This window comes from Cnephaeus nilssonii, assembly GCF_951640355.1.
Source record: "Cnephaeus nilssonii genome assembly, chromosome: 1".
Classification (NCBI taxonomy): domain Eukaryota; kingdom Metazoa; phylum Chordata; class Mammalia; order Chiroptera; family Vespertilionidae; genus Cnephaeus; species Cnephaeus nilssonii.
In genome coordinates, this window is record NC_137072.1 from 84,376,494 (window position 1) to 84,401,228 (window position 24,735).

Consider the following 24,735-nt stretch of genomic DNA (forward strand, 5'->3'; position numbering starts at 1 on the left):
CGTGCCGAAAAATTGGCTTTCTGCAGGGCTCCCTTGGAGAACTAGCTCCACCTCCCCCGAGCCCGTGACTCCGCCCCTCAGCCGCGGAGCCCCTCCCTCCGCCCTCGCTCATTGGTGGGCCTGGAGGAGTCGGGGAAGGGGGCGGGGGCAAGCTCGTCTCGCTCACGGCCTTTCTTGGAAAGCACGCGCCGCCGCAGTAGCGAGGGTTGAGGCTCTAGTTGGGAAGCTGCTGTCGCCGGCGCGAGCTTCTGTGGCGGACAGGCCCAGCGGGCAGCTGGTTGGTGCTTAGACCCGGCGGCGGCGGCGGCGGCGGCGGCGGCTCCCTCCACGTGTGTTCTCTGGCGACATGGAGCTGGAGGAGTCGGGGATCCGAGAGGAATGTGGTGTGTTCGGGTGCATCAGCTCAGGAGAGTGGCCCACGCAGTTAGATGTGCCGCATGTGATCGCTCTGGGACTCGTGGGGCTGCAGCACCGGTGAGCTGCCCCGGGAAGGGTGAGGGTGGTGTGGCGCGTGCTTCTTTCTCCACCAGTCCCGGCTGCTTTCTGCGGCCCGAGCAGGCGATGCTGGGGGCGCCTGAGGTCCGGAATGCCGGACCGCTCTTACCTGAACCAGTACCTGCCTGGGGCATCCACGAGGTTACCGAGGCGTTCGCGGGGGCTACCTTGCCTCCCCGGACTTTAGAGCCTGTCTCCCCACCCCCAACCCTGAATGATCTTCAGGATCTCTCGCCTCCCTCCGGTGTGTGCCCGTTTTAATTTCTCAGAGCCTGGGGCTGCACTTGTGATAGGCTAGTGTGGGGAGGCTGCTAGTCCAGGATCTGCAGGCACCTGGAGGTGTTCGCGCGGAGCCTCCAACCGCCGCAAGCTTTTGTTTGCAAGGGCAGAGCTTTGGGGCCAGTTGTTGATTTGTTTGAATGTGTCAGAGCTTTGGGGCCAGTTGTTGATTTGTTTGAATGTGTCAGAGCTATGGGAACGTGGGGATCCTGGAGCTCAAACCCGGGGAAAACAGGACTTTGTTGGTGTTCAAAAGGAATGTAGATTTCACATAAATTAACTGAAAATAAACCAATTACCGGGAATAGTCCGTCTACAAAAGATTCATTAGATTACGTTTTAGATAAGGAATGAAAAGATCAGTAGTAAGAAGATGCCAAAGAGTAGTAACTGCCTTCTCTAACAAAGGGGGAGTGGAGTAGTTCCTGTGTGACAAGATACACATTGATCTTGAAAAATTGGTAGAGCCCTTTGAGTTTAGTAATTTTGCTCCCATGATCTTTATACATCTTACTATCACTCTGACCTGTTAGCTGATATAACCAATTCTGTTGGGTTAAGAAACATAAACCCAGGTTTGGCATTGTCAATGGAAGTGTTCCAAAGTTTTCATAAGGTAATGCCATCGCAACAACTTCTAGAACAGTTAAGGATCTTGGCAATAGCACTTGTCAGCAGTATGGGTGCAACATGTATAAAGGCATTTCAAATGATTAGCTTTCCCTCAACGAGCTTAGTAAATTAGAAGTACTTTTACCTCTTCTCAGGGTCCCACATATTTCACTTGGAGTTTCACATCTTGCATTCCTTGTTTGTTTACTAAGAGTCACTTAGAATCTGGGATGAATTGAAAAGAATATTTTAACTTGAATGACGCTAATCTTTGCCAATTGTGGATTGACTAATAAAGATCTTGTTTTAAAATACATTTATGGAGAGGATTAGATATATAATCCAAGGAAAAAGTAAAATCTGTATGGTAGTCCAGAGCCTCATTAGTTTATAACATTCTTAGGAGTAGTTATTTTGGGTATTCTGTCATGGGAAGAGGTGTGTAAAATCTAGGGATCTAAAGAGTTGCTTGATCATTTTAATATGAACTGACCTTGAATTTTAAAAAAATTTTAGCTAAAATAAACCAGAAAGTTCATCCCCATTATCTCTTCATTAAATATGTTATCTGATGAGAAAGGGCTGATTTTTTTTTTTTATGATTACAGCTTGATTCCTAGTTATATGTACTTTTCTACAGGTCCTTTTATTTTTTTAAATATATTTTTATTGATTTTAGAGAGGAAGGGAGAGGGAGAGAGAGATAGAACATCAATGATGAGAATCATTGATCCGATGCCCCTTGCATGCTCCCTACTGGGATTCGAGCTGCCACCTGAACAAGTGTTCTTGACCAGAATGGAACCTGGGACCCTTCAGTCCACAGGCCCATGCTCTATCCACTGAGCAGAACCAGCTAGGGCCAAGTCAAAAATTTATTTATTTATTTATTTATTTTAAATGGAAGTTTTACCACTTATTTTATTATTTACTTATTTTTTATTGATTTCAGAGAGAAAGGGAGAGAGATAGAAACATCAGTGATGAGAGAATCATTGATTGGCTGCCTCCTGCACGTCCCCTACTGGAGATAGAGCCCGAAACCTGGGCATGTGCCCTTGACCAGAATCGAACCAGGGACCCTTTTAGTCCTCTCTATCCACTGAGCCAAACCGCCCAGGGACAAAATTTTAAATTAGTAAAGTACTCACCCTTTAGGCCAGGGGCTGGGGAATGTCCAGCCTGAGGGCAGGTTAGGCCCAAGAAATAATTTGGTGTGGCCCTGCCAAGGCATTAGGGGTGAGTTAATTAAATGTTTGACCAAATATAGCAGGCTAATTTTGAAGTTGATAATTTTGTAAGGCTGTGAATGATGTTATAAATATCCAAATGGCCCTCGGCAGACAAATGGTTCCCCACCCCTGCTTTAGGGGAATTTAGGGCAAGCATGTCAATCTCGAGGCCTATGAGCCGCATGCAGCCCCCACCACGAATATTTTTTCAGTCCAGCAATATAATGGTATATGTAAGAAATGTTTTAATAAGAATTTCGTAACTTAATTTTTACAGTATCCTGTTATACATAATTATTAATAACTAATGACAACATTCGCTAATGAATAATTACTATAATGGTGTCACATTCATTTCCTTTACTCGCCTTACGGGCAGGCGCACTATTTCTCTCACTAATACCAGCAGCGAGTATTTTAGCAGTTGACTGCCACGTCATTAGTCTTGGACTGACTTGATTGGTGTGTGCAACAGGAAATATTTCGCTTTCGGAGAACAAGAAAAATAGGTTTATTTTCATTACGCTTATTCATTTTTGCAGTTATTCAGTGTCTGGTAAGTTAATGTTCAAGAAAAAATTAATTTTTATTAAAATGTTCTATTATTTTATGTTAACAATTACCCATTTATTTCAGCCCTTTGTATTCAGCATGTCTCTATTGAAATAAACCTACATTTCTATGAAAATTGAAGCTTTTGTTTTTTTTGTGGCCCACATAAACTTAAACCTTGTTTATTTGGCCCGTGTCAGCCTTTGAGTTTGATATGCTTGATTTAAGGGATTGGAAGATATCTTCCCTTAGGTCTGGAAGATAAAAATCTTTTGTTACTCTAAACTGGTAGGTAGGGGGGTAAAGATTAAGAACTAATATGGCATTGAGTTAAGGAATGTCAAAGCTACAAGCCTAGATAGGTTATCATAGCATAATGAATACATAATGGTTAGTTATATACACTGTACACTGATAAGTGATGGTCTGTTGCCTACATCTTCACCCTCCTCCACTCAATGGTTAGTTTTAAAACAACAGCAACAAGATTTCATTGTTTTTCTTTTTTTAAAAAATATATTATATTGATTTTTTACAGAGAGGGATAGAGAGAACATCGATGAGAGAGAAGCATCTATCAGCTGCCTCCTGCACACCTCACACTGGGGATGTGCCTGCAACCAAGGTACATGCCCTTGACTGGAATCGAACCTGGGACCCTTCCCTTCAGTCCCCAGGCCGATGCTCTATCCAGTGAACCAAACCGACTAGGGCTGTTTTCCTTTTTGATGAAGGAATTTCTCTTTTATACATTATCTACCTAAAACAAACCTAGAAGGTGATATTTCTATCACTTTTGCATTGATTTTGATTCTGTTTTTGTCTGCATAATCTGACCTAAAACATTTAGTCTCAGGATAACAGAATAAATGAAAGTTATAATATTATTTATTTCATATAAAATGAAATGGATTGCCCGGCAGGCGTGGCTCAGTGGTTGAGCATCAACCTATTGACCAGGAAGAAGGTCATGGTTCGATTCCTAGTCAGGGCAAATGCCCTGGTTTCGGGCTGGATCCCCAGGATGGGGCATGCAGGAGGCAGCTAAAAAATGATTCTCTCATCGTTGATGTTTCTATCTCCCTCCCTTCCTCTCTGAAAATCAATAAATATTTTTAAAAAATTAAATGGATTATCAAAACTGGACAATTATGTACGGATAGTTAAATCCATATAGGTTCATCTAGAAGTACAGTGGAACCTCAGATCTAGAGCTTAATTTGTTCCGGAATGCTGTTAGAAAGTGATTTTTTTGAAAACCAAATCATTCATTACCATTAGAAATAATGTAAACTGAATATGTTACACCAAATTTATATGCCTTTCCTGATATCTTTAATGGGTCAGTTTTAAATTACATCTCATATAATTAGTTTGGCTTAATTGTAGAATTGCTAAAATGTTACACCCATTACTACCTTTGGAGAAAACCAAAATTCAGAATTTGTTAGTTTGTAGGGTTTTTTTTTTTTCCTTTTACATCCAAGTTTTCTTATAGCAATCACTGTAAAGTTTAATTTAAAGGTTCATGATAAATTTATAATGCAGAATTTTCTAACTATGGGAAAGCTTCCATTTACTGTTACTTTCACTCTTAATAAGCTATGAAGAAAATAATTTTTCAGCAGTTTTTGCTCTCACACAGTTCATAAACAGTGTATTTAGTCTATTTTGCCAAGGGCAGTATTAAACATCTCTGTTATCAGGAAAAAAAGCAACTTTTTCTCAATGTGGAAAAATTTGGCATTTCTGAGGCCCTTACCCTCTTCGTGTGCTTTTCTCTTGATGTGGAAAAGTCTCATTTTTTGTCATGACCTTCAAATAATTCTTAAAATAAGCAAAAGAATAAAGGAAAAGAACTATATAGTCTTCAAACATTTAAGTACACCAGAGTAAGAACATTTAAACAATTGAACAGAAATAATGAGTTTAAGAATTACAAATATTTTGGTGCAAGATTTGGAAAGAAATTGACTCCACTTAAATTAGGTATGTATTTTATACTTTTTGGATCATTTGAACCTACAATAGTGTTAGGATTTTATTTTTAAAGACCTTGTTAAAATGCAAAGAGGAAAGTTGATAGACTTTTTATTTAAAAAGATCAATTCCAAGGTTACCATGCTTCCCTCTAGCAGTTCTGAGAGGTTGTCTTAGGATGCAGTCAACTTCTTCATAAAATATCATTTTTAAGGGTTGCCATTTTCCTTTCACAAAACTCTATATTCATATTTTTAATTGTTGTGTTTGCTACAGCATTGTTTTCAATCTCTGTCTATTTCAAACTGCATTAGTCTTCTGGCAATTTTCTCAAATATTTTTTGTTTCTTGTGGCCCCTTCAAGCATTTGCTTAATTTTTTCATCATACCATATGTGTGTAAGTGCTCTGACCTCATCATCACACCAGTATTTTCCAGCTTCTGTGTTGTTTACTGTTATAATCTGTAAATGACTTTTAGCATCTTCAATCTAAAGGAATATGATTTATAGGTAATCATATTTACATGATTTACAGTTATTTAACATGATTTACAGTTATTCAACCTTATAGATAAATCTTATATTTGAATATCATCCTATATAATAAAGAGGTAATATGCAAATTGATCCTCACACCCTTGCACAAGATAACCGCCCCCATGTGGTCAAAGATGGCCACCACAAGATGGCTGGCAGGGGAGGGAGGGCAGTTGGGGGGACTGGGCTGTCAAGGGAGGGCAGTTGGCGATTGGGCTGGCATGGGAGCAGTTAGGTGTCGATCAGGCTGGCAGGGGAGTGGTTAGGGGGTGATCAGGCTGGCAGGCAGAAGCGGTTAGGGGCAACCAGGCAGGCAGGCAGGTGAGCAGTTGGGAGCCAGCAGTCCTGGATTGTGAGAGGGATGTCTGACTGCCAGTTTAGGCCCGATCCCTGTGGGGTCCCAGATTGGAGAGGTTGCAGGCTGAGCTGAGGGACACCACCACCACACACCCCCTGCCCCCCCCCTCCCCCAGTGCACAAATTTCGTGCCCCCGGCCTCTAGTTCATTTATAACAACTTGGCTTGACATAAAGTAATGAGAATTATAGTAATTTCAAAATGAGGGTCAAGATTTTTCTCACGCATTCATATTCATATAAAACATCTCTTTAATTATAAGGTAGACTAGTCCCCAAAATTTTTAGGGGTAATAATTTAGCTGCTTTTCATCAATAGGTAATCTTCACTGGATATTTATAAATATGGAGAGTCTGAGTGTTTATTAATTTCTTTTACTAAGAAGTAGGAGTAGACATTTTCTTTCCTCCCCAACCGTATTCTCTCTACCAGCTCAGGTATAATGAGGCAATATATGTAATAGAGATATACATAAAGTACTTAAACTGATATATATTAGATTTTAAATATCAAAATAACACTTAAAATGGAATGATTCAGATCCTGTACCTGAACCAGTGATACTTTATGGTGCTTTGGGCTGCTCACCTCTTCTGAAGCAGTATTTATGGTATCTTCCTCTGTTAGAAAACAAAGAGAATAGCAATTTATTTACAAAATTCTGATATTTCGCAACTGAAGATTGTGCTTAAAAACTAGTAAGGCTGGGTTCCATAATCAAAACTGTAGCCTCAAAGACAAAGAACAATTACCCTCTACAACCGAACTTTTAAATAGCCATGTAGGATTAACTACTTCCAAAATCTTAGAAGTATTCTGCCTTAAAAATCACAATGCAGTACACTGTAAGCTCTATTTGGGAGTATGATAGCACTTTTAGATTCAATTTGGTAACATCTTTCATTGTTACATTTTAATGCCTGACAAAGAGCTCTTTCATTAAGATTTGATCCTCATCTATCCAGTATAATAAAAGACTAATATGGCAATCGACCCAACAGCGGAACGACTGATTGCTATGATGTGCGCTGACCATCAGGGGGCAGATGCTCAAAACAGGAGCTGCCCCCTGGTGGTCAGTACACTCCCACAGTGGGAGCACCGCTCAGCCAGAAGCCAGGCTCACAGCTGGTGCTGAGTGGCAGCAGCAGCAAGCGCAGCAGGGCGGGGATGAGTGGGAGTGGAGCCCGGCTTCACGCACTGCTATATCCCTCGAGGGATGTTGGGCTGCTGGTTTCGACCTGATCCCTGCAGGGCCGAAACCGGCAGCCCAACATCCCCTGAGGGGTCCTGGATTGTGAGAGGGCACAGGCCAGGCTGAGGGACCCCACTGGTGCATGAATCCATATACCGGGCCTCTAGTCCTATATAATAAAAGCCTAGGTGGTGTCGCGTGATGCCCTCAGGGAGGGCAGTTGGGGGCCATTGGGCCAGCAGGGGAGGGCAGTTGGGGGCAATCAGGCCGGCAGGGGAGCAGTTAGTTGTCAATTAGGCTGGCAGGGGAGCGGTTAGGGGCAGGCAGGCAGCAGGCGAGTGGTTAGGAGCCAGCAGTCCCAGATTGTGAGAGGGATGTCCAACTGCCGGTTTAGGCCCAATCCCCGGGTTTGGGCCTAAACTGGCAGTCAGACATCTCCGAGGGGTCCCAGATTGGAGAGGGTGCAGCTGGGCTGAGGGACACGCCCCTACCCCCACCACCAACCTCACGCATGAATTTCATGTACTGGGCCTCTAATATCTATAATAATAAAAGCGTAATATGCTAATTAGACCGGATGTCCTTCTGGACCATCTTCCAGACGAAGCCAGGTCCCGGGTAGCTGCTGGCAGCCAGAGGGAAGCCTGGGCCCCGGGTGTCAGAGGGAAGCCGGTGCTGGCAGCTGGGGGGAAGGAAGGCCTACTCTTGCACAAATTTCGTGCATCAGGCCTCTAGTATATATATAAAAGGCTAAGCAATCAGCCAACCAGCCGGTAGCTATGACGCACAATGACCACCAGGGGGCAGACGCTCAACACAGGAGCTGCCGAGCTGCAGTGCCTTGGCAGCTATGGTAATGGGTGATGCACCTGGAACCAGAGAGGAGGGAGCCTGATTCCGGGGTGCGTCACCCGAGAACTGGCCTCTTGCAATTTTGGACCCCTGGGGGATGTCAGAGAGTCAGTTTTGACCGATCACCTCAGGCCAGGCCGAGGGACCCCACCGGTGCCTGAATCTGTGGACTGGGCCTCTAGTTGTAAATAAGATCTATCCTATTGCAGGCCTATAAAGGAGAGAAGGATAAGTGGCTTTAGCAATTTTCACATTCAGGAATTACAGCAGACAGGTGATAAACATTTTAAGAAACTGGTGGTATGAGGTGGCAGCACTGGGGTCCACTGGCCTGGGGTCCGTGGGTCTGCTGGCTGCCTGGCCCGCCCTGCGTCCTGGGGCCACGGGGGCTACTGACCCAGTGTTGGGAAGCGGCGAGGCCGGGCCATGTGGAACGGAGCCACCTGCAGCCCCAGCTGGAGCAGCGTCACCTGTTAGCACCGGGTGAGAGGGAGGCGCAGGCGGCCCCCAGCTCCAGGCCCCAAGATTCCAGACCTGGCCCCGCGATCCCTGCCCAGGACCCGGTAGAATGTGAGTCCATGCGTGTCACAGGGTATTAGCAGGCCGGCAGCCAATGCCTGGGCCCATTGGGCGGGCTGGAGGCAGCCTGCGAGATGAGCAGTCTGCTGGTGGGGACGCTGGAGTGCGTCTGCAAGGTGTGCTCCTTCTCTGCCTGCTGCACTTTCTCATGTCCGTCATCCTCTACTTGCACCTGGCCTTCTAAAGCCACTTCAGTGCCCGAGGCCCTGCCCATGTCCTTCACCCAGTTGCCAGCAGCAGTGCCAACTGCTCCCGGCCAAACGCCACTCCCTGAGGCCCCCCCCCCGCCCCCCGCCCTGGATCCGGCCTGGCTCCACCGCTCCCGTCCTGCCACCCTGTCCTGACTCGCCACCTGGTCTTGTGGGCCGACTGCTGATTGAGTTCCCCTCACCCATGCCACTGGAGCGGGTGCAGAGGGAGAACCCCGGTGTGCTCCTGGGTAGCCGCTGTACACCGCCCGACTGCACCCCAGCCCAGACGGTGGCAGTCATCATCCCCTTTCGACACCGGGAGCACCACCTACCCTACTGGCTCCACGATCTGCACCCCATCCTGAGGCGACAGCGGCTGCGCTATGGCACCTACGTGATCCACCAGCGGGGGGAGGACACCTTCAGCTGGGCCAAGCTGCTCAACGTGGGCTTCCTGGAGGCGCTGAAGGAGGACGCCACCTATGACTGCTTCATCTTCAGTGACGTGGACCTGGTCCCCATGGATGACCGCAACCTGTACTGCTGGGGCGACCAGCCCCACCACCTCGCCATCGCCATGGACAAGTTCGGCTTCCGGCCGCCCTGCGCTGGATACTTTGGAGGCATGTGGGGCCTGAGCAAAGCCCAGTTCCTGAGCATCAATGGCTTCCGCAATGAGTACTGGGGCTGGGGTGGTGAGGATGATGACATCCCGGATCTCCCTGACTGGGATGAAGATCTCATGCCCAGACTTCCGCATAGGCCGCTACGCATGATCAAGCACCACCTGGGCAAGCATAACAAGCCCAACCCTCAGCGGTTTACCAAGATTCAAAATACGAAGCTGACCAGGAAGCGGGATGGCATCGGGTCAGTGCGGTATCGGGTCTTGGAGGTGTCCAGGCAACCACTCTTCACCAACATCACAGGGGACATTGGACGGCCCCCTTCATACCCCGCCCCCCTCCCCCGGGCTGACACTAAAGGACACACAAAGGCTTCTGTGCCAGGGATTGCTGGCCAGAGGACTGACCTTCAGCCTGGCTGGTGGCTGCTCTGGGGGGGATCTCCCAGGACTGAAACTGTGGGCTCTGTCTTCTGAGGGTCTTCAACAGGCCCTCCCAGCCGCACCTGGAAATTTCAGAATCTACTTTGGAGGGGCTTCCATCCTGAACAGGCCCCTCGAGTGTGGGGGCCCTCTGGGGCCATTCCTCCTTACTCCTCCCTCCCCAGCCCAGCCCTCCTTGCTGTCAGGATTGGGCCAGCCCCTGCACTGCCTCACAGAGTGGCCTGGGCTAGGTCACGCTACCTCTCCGTGCCTCAGTTTCCCCTCCCTTGAGTCCCCTAGGGCCTGGAAGAATGGGAGGTATGACCGGGGGTTAGTGCCACTTCCAGGGGGACTTCTCAGACCTGGGGATCCCCCTTGCTCCCAGGGGAGGGGAAACCTTTTTCTTTCTTTCTTTCTTTTTTTAAATATTTTTATTGATTTCAGAGAGTAAGGGAGAGGGAGAGAGATAGACATCAATGATGAGAATCATTGATTGGCTGCCTCTTGCACGCCCCCTACTGGGGATCAAGCTTGCAACCTAGGCATGTGCCCTTGACCTGCATGGAAGCCAGGACCCTTCAGTCCGCAGTCTGAGGCTCTATCCACTGAGCTAAACCAGCTAGGGCGAGGGGAAACCTTTTTCATTCAACATTGCAGGAGGCAAACTCGTGGCCCCCTGCTGAGGAGCAGCCGCAGGAGGGGACCAGAGAGGGTGCTGTGTTACTGCCTGGGATCTTGGGGTTGGGCTTTGCATGGGTGGCAGGCAGGGCCTGGATCAGTCAGTCTGGTTCCCATCTCTCTGTCTCAGAGCAGAGGCAGTAGCCCCAGGGCCAGCTTGTGTTTGTATATTGCAAGTAACTTGTGTGGATGCTTTAGTAAAAAACGTGAATGGAGCAAAAATATAAAAATAAAAATAGAAACTGATGGTACTTAGTCCAGAAAATAGTACCTGGATTTATTCTAGAGTACCAAGTGTATGTATAGGGTGTTTACAGTCAGATGTTTGTAATTTGGGGAAAGCTCCCCCTCAGATGCAAATTGCTGCATTGAAGTATAAAATGCTTTCTGTATGTGCCCTGACGGTATAGAACCCGCAACGTTGGTCTATGGCAAGCATGTTAAACGCAAAGGCTAACATGGGCCAAATAAACAAGGTTTAAGCTTATGTGGGCCGCAAAAAAACAAAAGCTTCACTTTTCATAGAAACGTAGGTTTATTTCAATAGAGACATGGCAGAATACAAAGGGCTGAAATAAATGAGTAATCATTAAAATAATAGAACATTTTAATAAAAATTAATATTTTTTCTTGAACATTTACTTACCAGACACTGAATAACTGCACAAATGAATAAGCGTAACACAAATAAACCTATTTTTCTTGTTCTCCGAAAGCGAAATATTTCCTGTTGTGCACACCAAACAAGTAAGTCCAGGACTAATGACCTGGCAATTAGCTGCTAAAATATTTGCTGTTAGTATCAGTGGAGAGAAATGGTGCGCCTGCATGTAAGGCACGTAAGGGAAATGAATGCAACACGATTATAGTAATCATTTATTAGCAGACGTTGTAGTTAGTTATAAATAACCAGAGGCCGATGCATGAAATCCATGCAAGAGTAGGCCTTCCTTCCCCGTGCTGCTGCACCAGCTTCCCTCGTAGAGGGCGGCCCCGCCCACCCGCCGCAGCCTTCGGGTTGGTGGCCTGGGCCTCCCTCTTTGGGGCGATTTTGGAGCCCCCCCCCCCCCCTTCTGATTGATCGCCCTGCTGGCCAATGGCCTGGGCCTCCCTCTGCAGGCAATCATGGTGCGATGGCCGGGCCCTTGACCAATCACATTACACTTGCCTTGGCTGGCCTGGTGCCAGGGGGTATCATAGCATGGTCCTGGATGGTTGTTCCGCTGTTTGGCTTTTCGTTCGATTTGCAGGTTACGCTTTTATTATATAGGATTATGTATAACGGGATATTGTAAAAATTAAGTTAGGAAACTTTTATTAAAATGTTTCTTACATACCATTATATTGGCTGGGCTGCAAAATATTGGGAGAGAGAAACATCAATGATGTAAATCATTGATCAGCTGTCTCCTGCATGCCCCCTTCTGGGAAATTGAGCCCTCAGCCCAGGCATGTGACCTTGACTGGAATTGAACCCGGGACTCTTCAGGTCACATGCCTGGGCTGAGGGCTCAATTTCCCAGAAGGGGGCATGCAGGAGACAGCTGATCGATGATTTGCATCATTGATGTTTCTCTCTCCCTCTATGAAATCAATTAAAAATATATATATATTTTTTGCCAAAACCGGTTTGGCTCAGTGGATAGAGCATCGGTCTGCGGACTGAAGGGTCCCGGGTTCGATTCCAGTCAAGGGCATGTACCTTGGTTGCTGGCACATCCCCAGTGGGGGGTGTGCAGGAGGCAGTTGATCGATGTTTCTCTCTCATCGATGTTTCTAACTCTCTATCTCTCTCCCTTACTCTCTGTAAAAAATCAATAAAATATATTTTTGGGGAAAAATATATATATTTTTAAAAGAATGGTACTTTTTCCTTTTTACCTTCAGTGGTCTCTGGAGCTGTATTTTGGCTCAGTGTTGGCAGGCACCTGCCATTTACATTCCTCTTTTAATTGAATGGCAGGTTCATACTGCAGGGTTGCATCCAAATCATGGAATAATTCCATAGTTTTAGAACTGTCTCCAGAGTTGTGAGCAGATTTAACTGTTCTGTATTCATATTTGAGATTTTTGTACTTTGCCCGGCAGTGTTGCCAATCTCTGTATACTCCCCAGGGCTCGCAGCCTTTTAGCAATATTTAGAAGTAAACGTTCCATAAAATTGTTTTTGTATATTTTTTTCTGCCCAGACACTTAGCAAAGCTTTAACCTCTTCCTCAGTCCAGTGCTTTCCTGCTCCTCTCTCCATGTTGAAAGTGACCTGGAAATGACACTATTTCTAGCCTTGGTTTTGTTTCCAAGGTAACCAGGAAACTCCTTTGTCAATAGCTCCAAAGACCTGAAATGATCTAGATTCTAGTTTAACTGGTTCAAACTGCCTGAGGGGAGTAACTTAAGAAACTGCATTAAACAGGCTTTGTAATAAAAGACTCCAGGACCTAAATGATTCCAAACATTATTCATTTCAGCTGTTAGGGAAAAATTACCCTTAAGACAAAAGGGAAGGAAACCATTTAAAAAAAAACAACACAAAACATTTTGCTTAAAGATTTATTTTCTTACATAATTTAATCTGGTTCACTAACTGCTTATTGATTTTTAAAAAATGGTTCTGGGAGTGGTTGGCAGAGGTTCTTTCTGCCCTAAGGTTTATGGCTAAGCTTAATTATTTTTCTTCTGATATGAATCTCTTAGTCTTTTAGCATCATTAACTTAAAGACCACTAAAGAAAGAAATCCTAAGTCACAAATTATTCAGTATGTTAGGATATATAATCTTATGCATATCTATTTTTCAGCATAGTATTTAATGCATTGATAATTCAGTAAAATAATTTAAATTTTAATTTTTTAGATTTTTTTTTACTTTGCAAGCACACTTAATGTAGTTTTTGTTATTAAAATGCCTAAACAATTACTGTATGTAATTGTGAAAAAGATTATTTTTACCAAATAAATCAATGTATTATTAATGTATGCATAAATAATTTGTATTTCTACACTCATATATTCTCTAGAAAAAATTTTTGTTAAACATCTAGTACGTAGAGCTCTTGTTGAGAATCATTAAAAATTGTTGAGCAATTACAAGCTTTATTTAAAAAACATTTTTTAAAAATATATTTTTATTGATTTCAGAGAGGGAGAGGAAGAGTGAGAAATAGAAACATCAGTGATGAGAATCATTGATCCACTGTCCCCTGCACGCCCCCTCCCCCTGGGGATTGAGCCTTCAACCTGGGCATGTACCCTGACGGGGAATCAAATGGTGACCTCCTGGTTCATAGTTTGACACTCAAACACTGAGCCACACCAGCCGGGCTATAAGCTTTATTTTATCATTTTGAGTTTGTACTCCAAAGTGGTACAGATCCTCTACCGGGGGGGTGGGGAGCCTTTTTTATGCCAAGGGCCATTTGGATATTTATAATATCATTCTTGGGCCATACAAAATTATCAACTTAAAAATTAGAGTGCTATATTTGGTCAGACATTTAATTAACTCACCCTTAATGCCATGGCAAAGCCAGACCACATAATTTCTTGGTCCATATGTGGCCCGGGCCCCGGATGTGTACCATGTGATACCCTACCTCTAGGCTAGGTTTGGCATATATATATATATTTATTTATTTATTTTATTGATTTTTCACAGAGAGGAAGGGAGAGGGACTGAGAGTTAGAAACATTGATGAGAGAAACATCGATCAGCTGCCTCCTGCACACTCCCTACTGGGGATGTGCCCGCAACCAAGGTACATGCCCTTGACTGGAATCGAACCTGAGACCCTTGAGTCCACAGGCCGATGCTCTATCCACTGAGCAAAACCGGCCAGGGCTAGGTTTTGGCTTTTATGTATCATCACCCAAAAATACTAATGCAGGAAATGAGACACAGATTGCCTGATAAGTGTAGGGTTTTAAAAAACATTTATTTTTTTCTAATAACAAAAGTGTTATTTGTTTTAGAAAATTTGGAAAGTGCAAGAAAGCAAAATCAAAATTAGTAAGTTTTGTTATAATCCTAGTACCACAACTAAGCATTTTACTTGCTATGTTATTTGGAGGTTTTAAATTATATCTATATACACATCTACACTCAACCTTATTTAGAGGTCACGCAGGACAGAGGTTAGAAGCACAAGCACTGGAGATGGATTGGCTGTGTTCTGCTCCTGGCTGTGCCACCGCTTTCTTTGTGCATTGGGCACGTTATTTAACTCCTGTTTCTTTAGTGTCCTCGTCTGTAAAATGGGAATGGTAATCACAGTACCTACTTCTTAGTATTATTGTGGAAGTCTAATAAGTTAGGTCAGTGGTCGGCAAACTGCGGCTCGCAAGCCACATGTGGCTCGCGAGCCGCGGTTTGCCGCTCTGTTGACTAATGAGTTCACCGACCACTGGGATAGGGGCTTAATCACAAGGAACAACAACAGCCTGTAATTATTGGAATTGAGAGTCTAGGTCAGTGGTCAGCAAACTCATTAGTCAACAGAGTGGCAAACCGCGGCTCACGAGCTGCACGTGACTCCTGAGCTGCAGTTTGCCGACCACTGATAGGTCATTCATATAAATGCTTAGGACAGTGCCTGGCATGTTAGAAGTCAGACATTATCATGTTACTGATAATCATCGTCGTCATTGTCATGTATAGAAGTGACATTAGTAGTAGTAGCAGTTTAAAAATATATATTTTTATTGATTTCAGAGAGGAAGGGAGGAGAGAGATAAGAAACATCAATGGTGAGAGAGAACCATTGATCAGTTGCCTTCTGCTCATCCAATACTGGGGGATTGAGCTCAAAACCTGGGCATGTGCCCTGACTGGGAATCGAACAGTGACCTCCTGGTTCATGGGTCAAACTGAGCCATGCCAGCCGGGCAGTATTAATTTAATGTGTTGTCAGACTGACTTCATCAATTCTTTTGGGAAAAGGATGTTTCATAAAGTTTATTAACCTTATCAATGGGGCAAATTTAAGTTGATACTTTTTTATATTCACAGGGGTCAGGAGAGTGCTGGTATTGTCACCAGTGATGGGAATTCAGTACCAACTTACAGAACACACAAGGTATATTTAAACATTAAAAAAGCTGATTATAAAGATAACAGTAGCTAGATGTTAACTAGTATATGGGGGTGGGAGAAGGAAATTTGAATAAAAAATTTGCACATAGAGGTTATTCTTTATATCAACCATTTCTACTTGTCAACTTAGGATGCATTTCTTTCCCAGTGATAGTTTGCTAGACTGACACAAACAGGTCATATATTTAAATACTTTAAGATGCTTTGAATTTTTAAAATGCAAATAATTTAGTTTATTATATTTGACACCTTTTATTACTTAATACACCTGTCCTTCAATGTTTCAACAAAAAGTATCTCATAAAACAAGCATTTCAACGTTGTGTATGTATTAAATGCCACTGAATGGTTTTCTTTACAGTGGTTAGTTTATTATGTGAATTCCACCTCAAAAAAAATTTTTAGTGCTTCACAGTTCTTATAATTAGGTGAGTCCAGTGGTCGGCAAACTCATTAGTCAACAGAGCCAAATATCAACAGTACAACGATTGAAATTTCTTTTGAGAGCCAAATTTTTTAAACTTAAACTTCTTCTAACGCCACTTCTTCAAAATAGACTCGCCCAGGCCGTGGTATTTTGTGGAAGAGCCACACTCAAGGGGCGAAAGAGCCGCAGTTTGCCGACCACAGGATTAGTGTATTTTTAAGATTAGAATTCCATAGCACAGAAAAATTAAGTGAACTGCATTGTCTAATTTGGGAGAGGCTTATTAAAGCCTCTACTCACTAGCCCAATAGTTTGTTTTTGTGTTTTTTTCTAAGATGAGCTTTTACTTTGACTTTGCAAGGGAATGGGGCTTATAAATCATGTCTTTACTGAAGACAATTTGAAGAAATTATATCCTTCAAATCTTGGAATTGGACATACGAGGTATGCCACTACAGGAAACGCTGAATTAGAAAACTGTCAGCCCTTTGTTGTTGAAACACTTCATGGGAAAATAGCTGTGGCACATAATGGCGAATTGGTCAATGCTGCTCGATTAAGGAAAAAGGTACGTTTTTTAAAAAACGCTTTTTCATGATTGGGGTAAATTAATAAAAAGGAGTTATTGAGGATCTTGGTAAAGAGTGTTTTCTAATTGTTGCCACCCATTACCTAACTGCAAAGAACACCTATCAGAATTACCTGGAGTACCTGATATAATTACAGATTCCAAGATATCACCCCAGAGCCTGGGTGGGGGTAATGAGCCTGCATTTAAAAGCTCCTAAGGAGATTCTGATGTACTGCTTTAGAGATTTGGAAAATTTGATTTATAGCTGGTATCAGAAGCACAGAGAAATTAGCGTTTATGGACTCTTACTATCACTTTAGCTTTATCCCTGTGTTAAAAGCATAGGAAGAAAATGGAATATAAACTTTCATATGATAAATATAACAAAAAGAGATTTGGAAACAATAATAGGAAACAGCCTGAGAAAAGTGCAAAGAGAATGATATTGTTTTATTCTTTTTTGTGTGTGTTTGTTTTGTTCTTATGGCAGTTTTTGAAGCTTTCTGTTTTAATTGTGCCTATTCATTCATCATTTCATCTCCCTCTCCCCCCTTTTCTAAAAGTACCTGGTATTTTTATATTCCTGATAGTTTCATATTCATCCATCCTTGCCATTGATTAATTAATTTCTTTAGTTCATTAGATTCCAATAATCTTGATTTGGTAATCTTATCTAATAAAGAGAGAATACGCTAATTGACCCTCACGCCATCACAAAGATGGCAGCTCCCACAGCCAATAAGGAGGGAATATGCTAATTGTTGCCATGCCCTCAAAGATGGTGGTGCCCACAGCCAATAAGGAGGGGATATGCTAATTGACTGCCACACCCTCAAAGATGGCAGCACTCACAGCCACAAGATGGTGGCGCCCAGTCCCTTCAGCTCCACCGCCTCGCTGCGTGCCTGCCTCCAGAGTCCCTCAGTCCCCTCAGCCCCTTAACCACCCAGGGCTGGCCCGAGGAGCAGGCAAGCCTCAGATGGTGGCTGCCCGGCTGCCCAGGGCCACCCGAGACTCAGGTAACCAGTGCCAGCCAAGGCTTGCGCTACCGGCAGTGGCAGCAGCAGAGATGTGATGGGGGCATCGCCTTGCCCTGACCGCGAGGTTGCCTCCTGCCCCTGAGGGCTCCCAGACTGTGAGAGGGGGCAGGATGGGCTAAGGGACCCCCCACTCCAGTGCATAACAGCAGGCTGTGTGGGATGACCAGATCGGCAGGGGGGTTAGTGAGAGACAACCAAACAGATGAACAGCAGGCTGCGTGGGGCAACCGGGCTGGCAGAGGGGTTAACCAAATGACTGAACAGCAGGCTGCGTGGGGCGACCAGACCGACAGGGGGGCAGTTAGGGGCAACCAGGTCGGCAGAAGGGGGTAATTGGGGGTGACCAGGCCGGCAGGGGGGCAGTTGGGGATGACCAGGCTGGAAGGGGGTCAGTAAGGGGCGACCAGGCTGGTGAGGGGGGCAGTTGGGGGCAACCAGGCCAGCAGGGGGGGCAGTAAGGGGCGACCAGGCTGGCGGGGGAGGGCATTTAGGGGCGACCATGTTGGTGGCAGGGGGGCAGTTGGGTGCGACCAGGCCGACAGGCAGAGGCAGTTAGGGACAATCAGGCAGGTGAGCAGTTAGGAGCCAGTGGTTCCAATTGTGAGAGGGATGTCCCCCTGAAGGGTCCCGGATTGGAGAGGGTGCAGGCTGGGCTGAGGGGGGACCCCTCCCCCCTCTGTGCACGAATTTCATGCACTGGGCTTCTAGTACCAGAAATAACCTCAAGGGGTATTTAATAATAGGTTACACACACACACACACACACACATGCATATACACACACTTATACACACTCTCACACTCCACTATCTCCTTAGAATTAGGCATTCATATGGGATAAATAGTTACAGCAACTGAATGATGGTGAATTGTGAGTGGAAAATATATAGAACCCACATTTCTGTACCACCTGCCTTACTATTTTTGATTTTAGCTTAAGTTATTCCCCAGAGCGTTGTCCTTCCTGCCCTCTTCTCAGGCTCTGGCATTTCATGTAAAAATATGTATGCTTTTGTGTTCCCAAATTTTAAAATGTTTTCAGAAAATCAGGAAAGTATAAATATTTAATTAAAAACTCACCACTTGGAGGTGAACACTAACAGTTCAATTCAATACTTAGGTCATTATTGCTCGACATAACCCTAAAATCCTGGAGCCCAGATGCTGGGCTTCATCTCTGCACGTTGAGCTGCTGAAAACGTTCTGTAGTATTTGTATAAACTCAGCCTTTGCATTACATTGGTGATGTCCTTGTCCTGGTCAGTCTTTCTCAGAATATCGTGATCATCATAGAGTGAACTCAACCAATTTTTATTACATCTTCTACATGTAATTGTTCAGTACAGTTGATTCTTTTCTTCTACTCTATCCGTGATAATCAGTGAGCCAACAAACCTGGTTTGAGAGTCCCCGCTATAGTGTGCCACTCTTATGGGAATGTGCCCTATTTGTCAGGAGTGTCAGGGGCTGAGAAAGTTAGTACCACATTCCCAAATCCTATGCCTTCCCAGCCCATTTTGCAGCTCTACATTCCTTCAAACTTAGCGTTCAAAAGCTTTTATATACACTTCCTAAAGCATTTTTTTTCTGCTTGAAAACCTTCAGAGACTTCCAGTTGCATCCAGCAATTGTTCTCTATTGTCATATACACATACCATTAGTAGAAGGCAGGATTTTCATAACAGATCATCCACACAGTGCCATATCTCTTCCTATTATGGTGGGCTATGGCTGAGGGGTGCAGTCTAGCTTCCTCTCTAATGATTGCTCTTTTCTGCCTTCTAAATAGCTTTTGCGCCATGGTATTGGTCTGTCAACAAGTTCTGATAGTGAAATGATTACCCAGTTACTGGCATATACCCCTCCTCAGGAACAAGACGATACTCCAGACTGGGTAGCAAGGTAACTGTAAATTTAAGCTTGCTGCTCTGATAATGAAAGCTTTGCCTAGCATGTTTTTTTGGTGGTTGTTGTTGTTTTTTTGCCTAGCATGTTTTTATAAATGAAATTATTTCATTAATTCTAGGATTAAAAACTTAATGAAGGAAGCGCCCACAGCATACTCCCTACTTATAATGCACAGAGATGTTATTTATGCAGTACGAGATCCTTATGGAAATCGCCCTCTCTGCATTGGTCGACTTATTCCTGTATCTGATATGAAAAATAAAGGTAATGAACTTCCAGAAGGAACATAATTTCATTGTTCTGTTGGCACACCTTGAAATCATTACATATATAAGAAGCTTATGAGTGAGGAGGGAGTAGGTGAAAAAGAAAAAAATGATAATTATTTTTAAAGTGCATTTCCTTGAGTATTTCTGAGCCACTTTTTAATATTTAAGGGACATTCCTATTTGTAACTGTCTAAATTGCCTATTCATATCCTTTGCCCAACTTTTTCATTTGTGTAGTATGATTTCAGTGATTTTGTTATCAGATGTCTTGTTTGAGCCATGAAATCATAATGTTTGGAGGAATCTTGGGATCATTAATGTTGTTAAAAATCCTCCCATGAGGATATATTTATTGATTTATATATTGAGAGAGGGGAAAGGAAAGAAAGGGAGAGAGAAAGGGGGAAAGAGAGAGAGAGAGACAGACATCGACATCAATGTGAGAGGAAAGCATCAATCAAATTGCTTCCCGCATGCACCCCGACTGTGGATTGAACAACCTAGGTATGCCCTGACTGGGAATCAAACCTGCAGCCTTTCTGTGTACGGGACGACGCTCCAACCAACTGAGCCACAGCACCAGGGCTTGGGATCATTAAATTTTATCTTTAGTTCTAGTCAAATGAAGACCCATGTGTTCTTTTTCTTCTTCTTTTTTTTTTAATTAAGGTATTATATGTGTACGTATCTTACCATTGCGCCCCCCCCCATGTGTTCTTAAAGTCATATAAATGGATATTCTATGGATTTTTTAAATTATTTATCTACTTAGTGTTTAATTGTCTTGAAATAGGTAGCCTCTTTTAACGTTTCTTAAGTCCATTAACTGAATTGATTATCTTGTGATTTACAGAGAAAAAATTGTTAGAATCAGAAGGATGGGTGGTGTCTTCAGAATCTTGTAGTTTTTTGTCTATTGGTGCAAGGTAAGTTTTATCTTACTTAGTATGTTGGGTTTTCCCACATCAACAACAATTTTTATTTTCACATAAGTTTTCTTTTTGATGTCACCTATAACATATACTTATAAATGCGGGGGTTTTCGTGCATAGTTCTCTGCAGTTACATTGACTTTAACTTTAATGTCCCAGTAATACTTTGTAATTCTGAAACTACAATCCTGTTTTCAAAACGCCATGAGACTTATTTTAGAAAGGAAGAATTCTCCTCAATAAAGAATAATTATGATCAGAAAATTTAAGCCAGGATAAAAATGTTCTTTTAGCCTTTATTCTTTCAAAAATCAATAAAACTTATGGCCTTTTCTCTTTTTTAATTCTAAGTTAGAATTTAGGGGTAACAGATTTACAGATATTACTGCTGGAGAAATATTGTGGGGTTTTTTTGTGTGTGTTTTTTAGCCATCTCTAGACTTTATATTAAATAGAATTATTTTTCCATTATAAAGGAAGAGACTACATATGTTATGATTAGCCTTAAGGACTAGTTTATTTAAAGTCTTCTTTCTTTAACACGATTTTCTAAGATATTACCGTGAAATCTTGCCTGGAGAAATTGTGGAAATATCCAGGGACAATGTCCAAACTCTTGATATTATATCAAGGTCTGAAGGAAACCCAATGGCTTTTTGTATCTTCGAATATGTTTATTTTGCAAGACCAGATAGCATATTTGAGGGTAAGTAAAATACCTTTTTCAATGTAAATCTGGTATTTATCTCATTGCACAAAGGCATACACGTATTTGGCTCTTTGAAGGCACATAGTTGTATGTTGAGGATATGGCACTGAGCCTAAAAGTCATAAGATCACAATTTTGTCTTTAAATCTGACTCTTGGATGTTTTCCTCTCAGGAGTCAGGATTATGATTTTCAGATATGCATGAAAGTCACTTTTAAAAAATAGTGAATTCCCCAGTTTATGTATTTCCACTTTAGTGTTTTTGTAATTCTTGTTTGTTTTTTATATTCAATTTGTAGAGTTCTAACAAGCTAGTTTCTTAGATATTATACTGTTATACTATGTAAAAGTAATCTATTTCCTTTTCAAACATTCCAGACCAAATGGTTTACACAGTAAGATTCCGTTGTGGTCAGCAGCTGGCAATTGAAGCACCTGTGGATGCAGATTTGGTTAGCACTGTCCCGGAATCTGCTACACCCGCTGCTCTTGGTTATGCTGGAAAGGTATTTTCTTAACACTCAGTGAATTGTTCTTTTAGCTCTGGAATTAGAAATCCTCCCTATAAAGCGAAACTCATTACCCAAGTGATGTGGCTCAGTTGGTTGAGCATCAATCATCCCATGCACCAAAAGGTCACTGGTTCAATTCCCCATCAGGGCGCACATGCCTGGTTGTTGGCTCTATCCCCAATAGGGGGCTGCAGGAGGCAGCTGATCGATGATATTTCTCTCTCTCTCTCCCTCTCAAATCAATAAAAACATCTTTAAATAATAAAATCAAAAGAGAAACTCATTAGTTTATTGTAAGTAAAAAAGAAAAAGAAAATGTTAGTTTCTTTACAAGTTACTTATTTCCCAGCCTTTTCATTCCATGGTACTATTTTAGTGGAGTCCACAAAAAACTTCACCTGAAGACTAGGAGAATGATCTTCATTTTAAAAAGATAATGTCATGGATATATATATAGACATTAGTGGTAATATTTACTTATTTTTAAAACCTACTTCTTGAAGTACCATCACAAGCCACTGGTATATTCATTTTTTATTGAGCATAGGTGGTAATAAAGCCATTTATGTTCATTTTGTGTACTGTTCTTAGTACTATGCTTAATTTCATATTTTTTATAACTAGGTAGATTATAAAATTACTAGAGGCCCGATGCATGAAATTCGTGCAAGAGTAGGCCTTCCTTCCCCTGGCTGCCAGCACCAGCTTCCCTCTGGTACCCAGGACCTGGGCTTCCCTCCGGCTGCTGGCAGGCACTCAGGACCCAGGCTTCCCTTGTAGCCCAGCTTCGTCCAGAAGGTTGTCCGGTCTAATTAGCATATTACGCTTTTATTATTATAGATAGTGGTTCTGGGATATAATATTCAACATTCACTATGTTGGAAAGCTTAATTTATTAATTTTTTTAAAGAAATAATGTGCACAGATTTTAGAGAAGTATTGCCTGAAAGATGGATAAATGGTGCGAAAAGCATTTCCTTAGCCTATTGGTTTTAATTTCTTTCTGATAATTTTCAAATATGTTAGTTTTTCTGACAGTGATTTGTTCTTTGATATGTCTTCACATGCTTAGTGTTCTCTTCCAAGATAAAGAAATAATAATATTTAAGAGAGAAGTATTACAAATTCTAATAAAGTGAATTGGTTTTCCCACCAAGTATATTACTTTCAGTGATTTTTTTTTTGTCCTTTCCCCCTACAGTTTAAGTAATTAAGGAAAATTGTAATCTCATAATGGAGAGTTCAGAATAACAACCACATTTTAAATTTTAATGTACATATTGAAGAATGACCTAGAGAAAATAGAAACCTAAAGTTTCCTGTGTATTGCTGCTAATTATCCTTTTATTTATTCTCTATCAGTGTGGGCTTCCATATGTGGAGGTGCTATGTAAAAATCGGTATGTAGGAAGAACCTTCATTCAGCCAAACATGAGGCTAAGACAACTTGGTGTTGCAAAAAAATTTGGAGTATTGTCAGACAACTTTAAAGGCAAAAGAATTGTTCTTATAGATGATTCAATTGTGAGAGGCAATACCATCTCACCCATAATCAGATTGCTGAAAGAATCTGGTGCAAAAGAGGTAAGTAAAATTAAAACATCCAAAACCACCAATAGTTAATAATATGGTACTGGCATCAAAATTGCAATTCAGGACAGTGAGTGAAAATGCATAGTTCATTATAGTAAGTTGACATTTTTCTAATTATGTGTGTTTAGGAATAACTGTAGCAATGTGGAAAATATGTAATGACCACTCTTAAGCTACATACTAATTTAATCCTTAATACATTAAAAAGCTCAATATAGCCCTAGCCGGTTTGGCTCAGTGGATAGAGCGTCAGCCCGTGGACTGAAGGGTTCTGGGTTCAATTCTGGTCAAGGGCACATGCCTGGGTTGCGGGCTCAATCCCCAGGAGGGGGTGTGCAGGAGGCAGCCAATCAATGATTCTCTCTCATCATTAATGTTTCTATCTCTTTTCCTTCCTCTCTGAAATCAATAAAAATATTTAATTTTTTTTAATTAATTAAAAAACTGACAAAAGCCATACAATAGAGTACTTGTTAAATTTTTACAGTAGTGATTACTTCCTTTTTTGAAGATGTAGAACAAACCCTAGTGATACATCAGTTTATATTTTTAAATCTCAAAGCTTATTCTAACTCTAAATATTTCAATAATTCAAATGAGATATCGACTTAAAAATAAAATCTATTGTAGAAGAAAGCAAGTATAGGAAGCAGTATCACAGTACATTTAGAGAGCTTCCAAGATAACTAAGATTTTCCATCCTTTTTTATGACTCTGATTATGATTATGATAACCTGGAATTCTATGAAAATTATATAATAAAAACAAAGAGGTATAAAGTAAATTCAATACCTATTACAGTAGTAAAAAAGAATGGACAATATGAAAGAAGTAACTGGCTTATATATATAGGATGTGGCAAAATAGGTTTATAGTTGTGAGTACATGAAACACAAAGTTTATTCTGGTAGTATTATTAATTACTGTGTTATTTTCCACACTAACAACTGTAAACCTGCCTTTGCCCACCCTGTATATCTACCACTAGGAAACAGTTTAGTAAATTGATACATATGATGAAATATGATACAACCATTAAAAACTATAATGAAGACTGCATAACTTGGGAAAATATTTGCTGTTATAAGAATGGTAAAC

At 42.3% G+C, this 24,735-nt stretch overlaps 1 protein-coding gene and 1 pseudogene across 3 annotated transcripts in view; both read left to right on the plus strand.

Annotated features, from left to right (window-relative positions):
• Window positions 1-184: 184 nt before the first annotated feature.
• Window positions 185-24,735, plus strand: part of PPAT (phosphoribosyl pyrophosphate amidotransferase) — a 29,041-nt gene continuing 4,490 nt past the window's right edge. Inside the window, exons 1-9 of one of the 2 annotated variants that reach the window (XM_079774629.1) lie at window positions 185-474; window positions 15,593-15,659; window positions 16,465-16,671; window positions 19,504-19,616; window positions 19,741-19,886; window positions 20,745-20,817; window positions 21,378-21,529; window positions 21,911-22,038; window positions 23,407-23,628. In XM_079774629.1, the coding sequence (XP_079630755.1) occupies window positions 347-474; window positions 15,593-15,659; window positions 16,465-16,671; window positions 19,504-19,616; window positions 19,741-19,886; window positions 20,745-20,817; window positions 21,378-21,529; window positions 21,911-22,038; window positions 23,407-23,628 (1,236 nt within the window). In that variant the 5' untranslated portion in view covers window positions 185-346. Of the gene's footprint in view, window positions 475-15,592; window positions 15,660-16,438; window positions 16,672-19,503; window positions 19,617-19,740; window positions 19,887-20,744; window positions 20,818-21,377; window positions 21,530-21,910; window positions 22,039-23,406; window positions 23,629-24,735 lie in introns of both variants that reach the window. The other variant, XM_079774630.1, reaches the window with a different exon arrangement.
• On the plus strand, window positions 7,604-10,160 carry LOC307101593 (beta-1,4-galactosyltransferase 2-like; annotated as a pseudogene). Its single transcript has one exon. The product of its transcript is annotated as a beta-1,4-galactosyltransferase 2-like (transcript).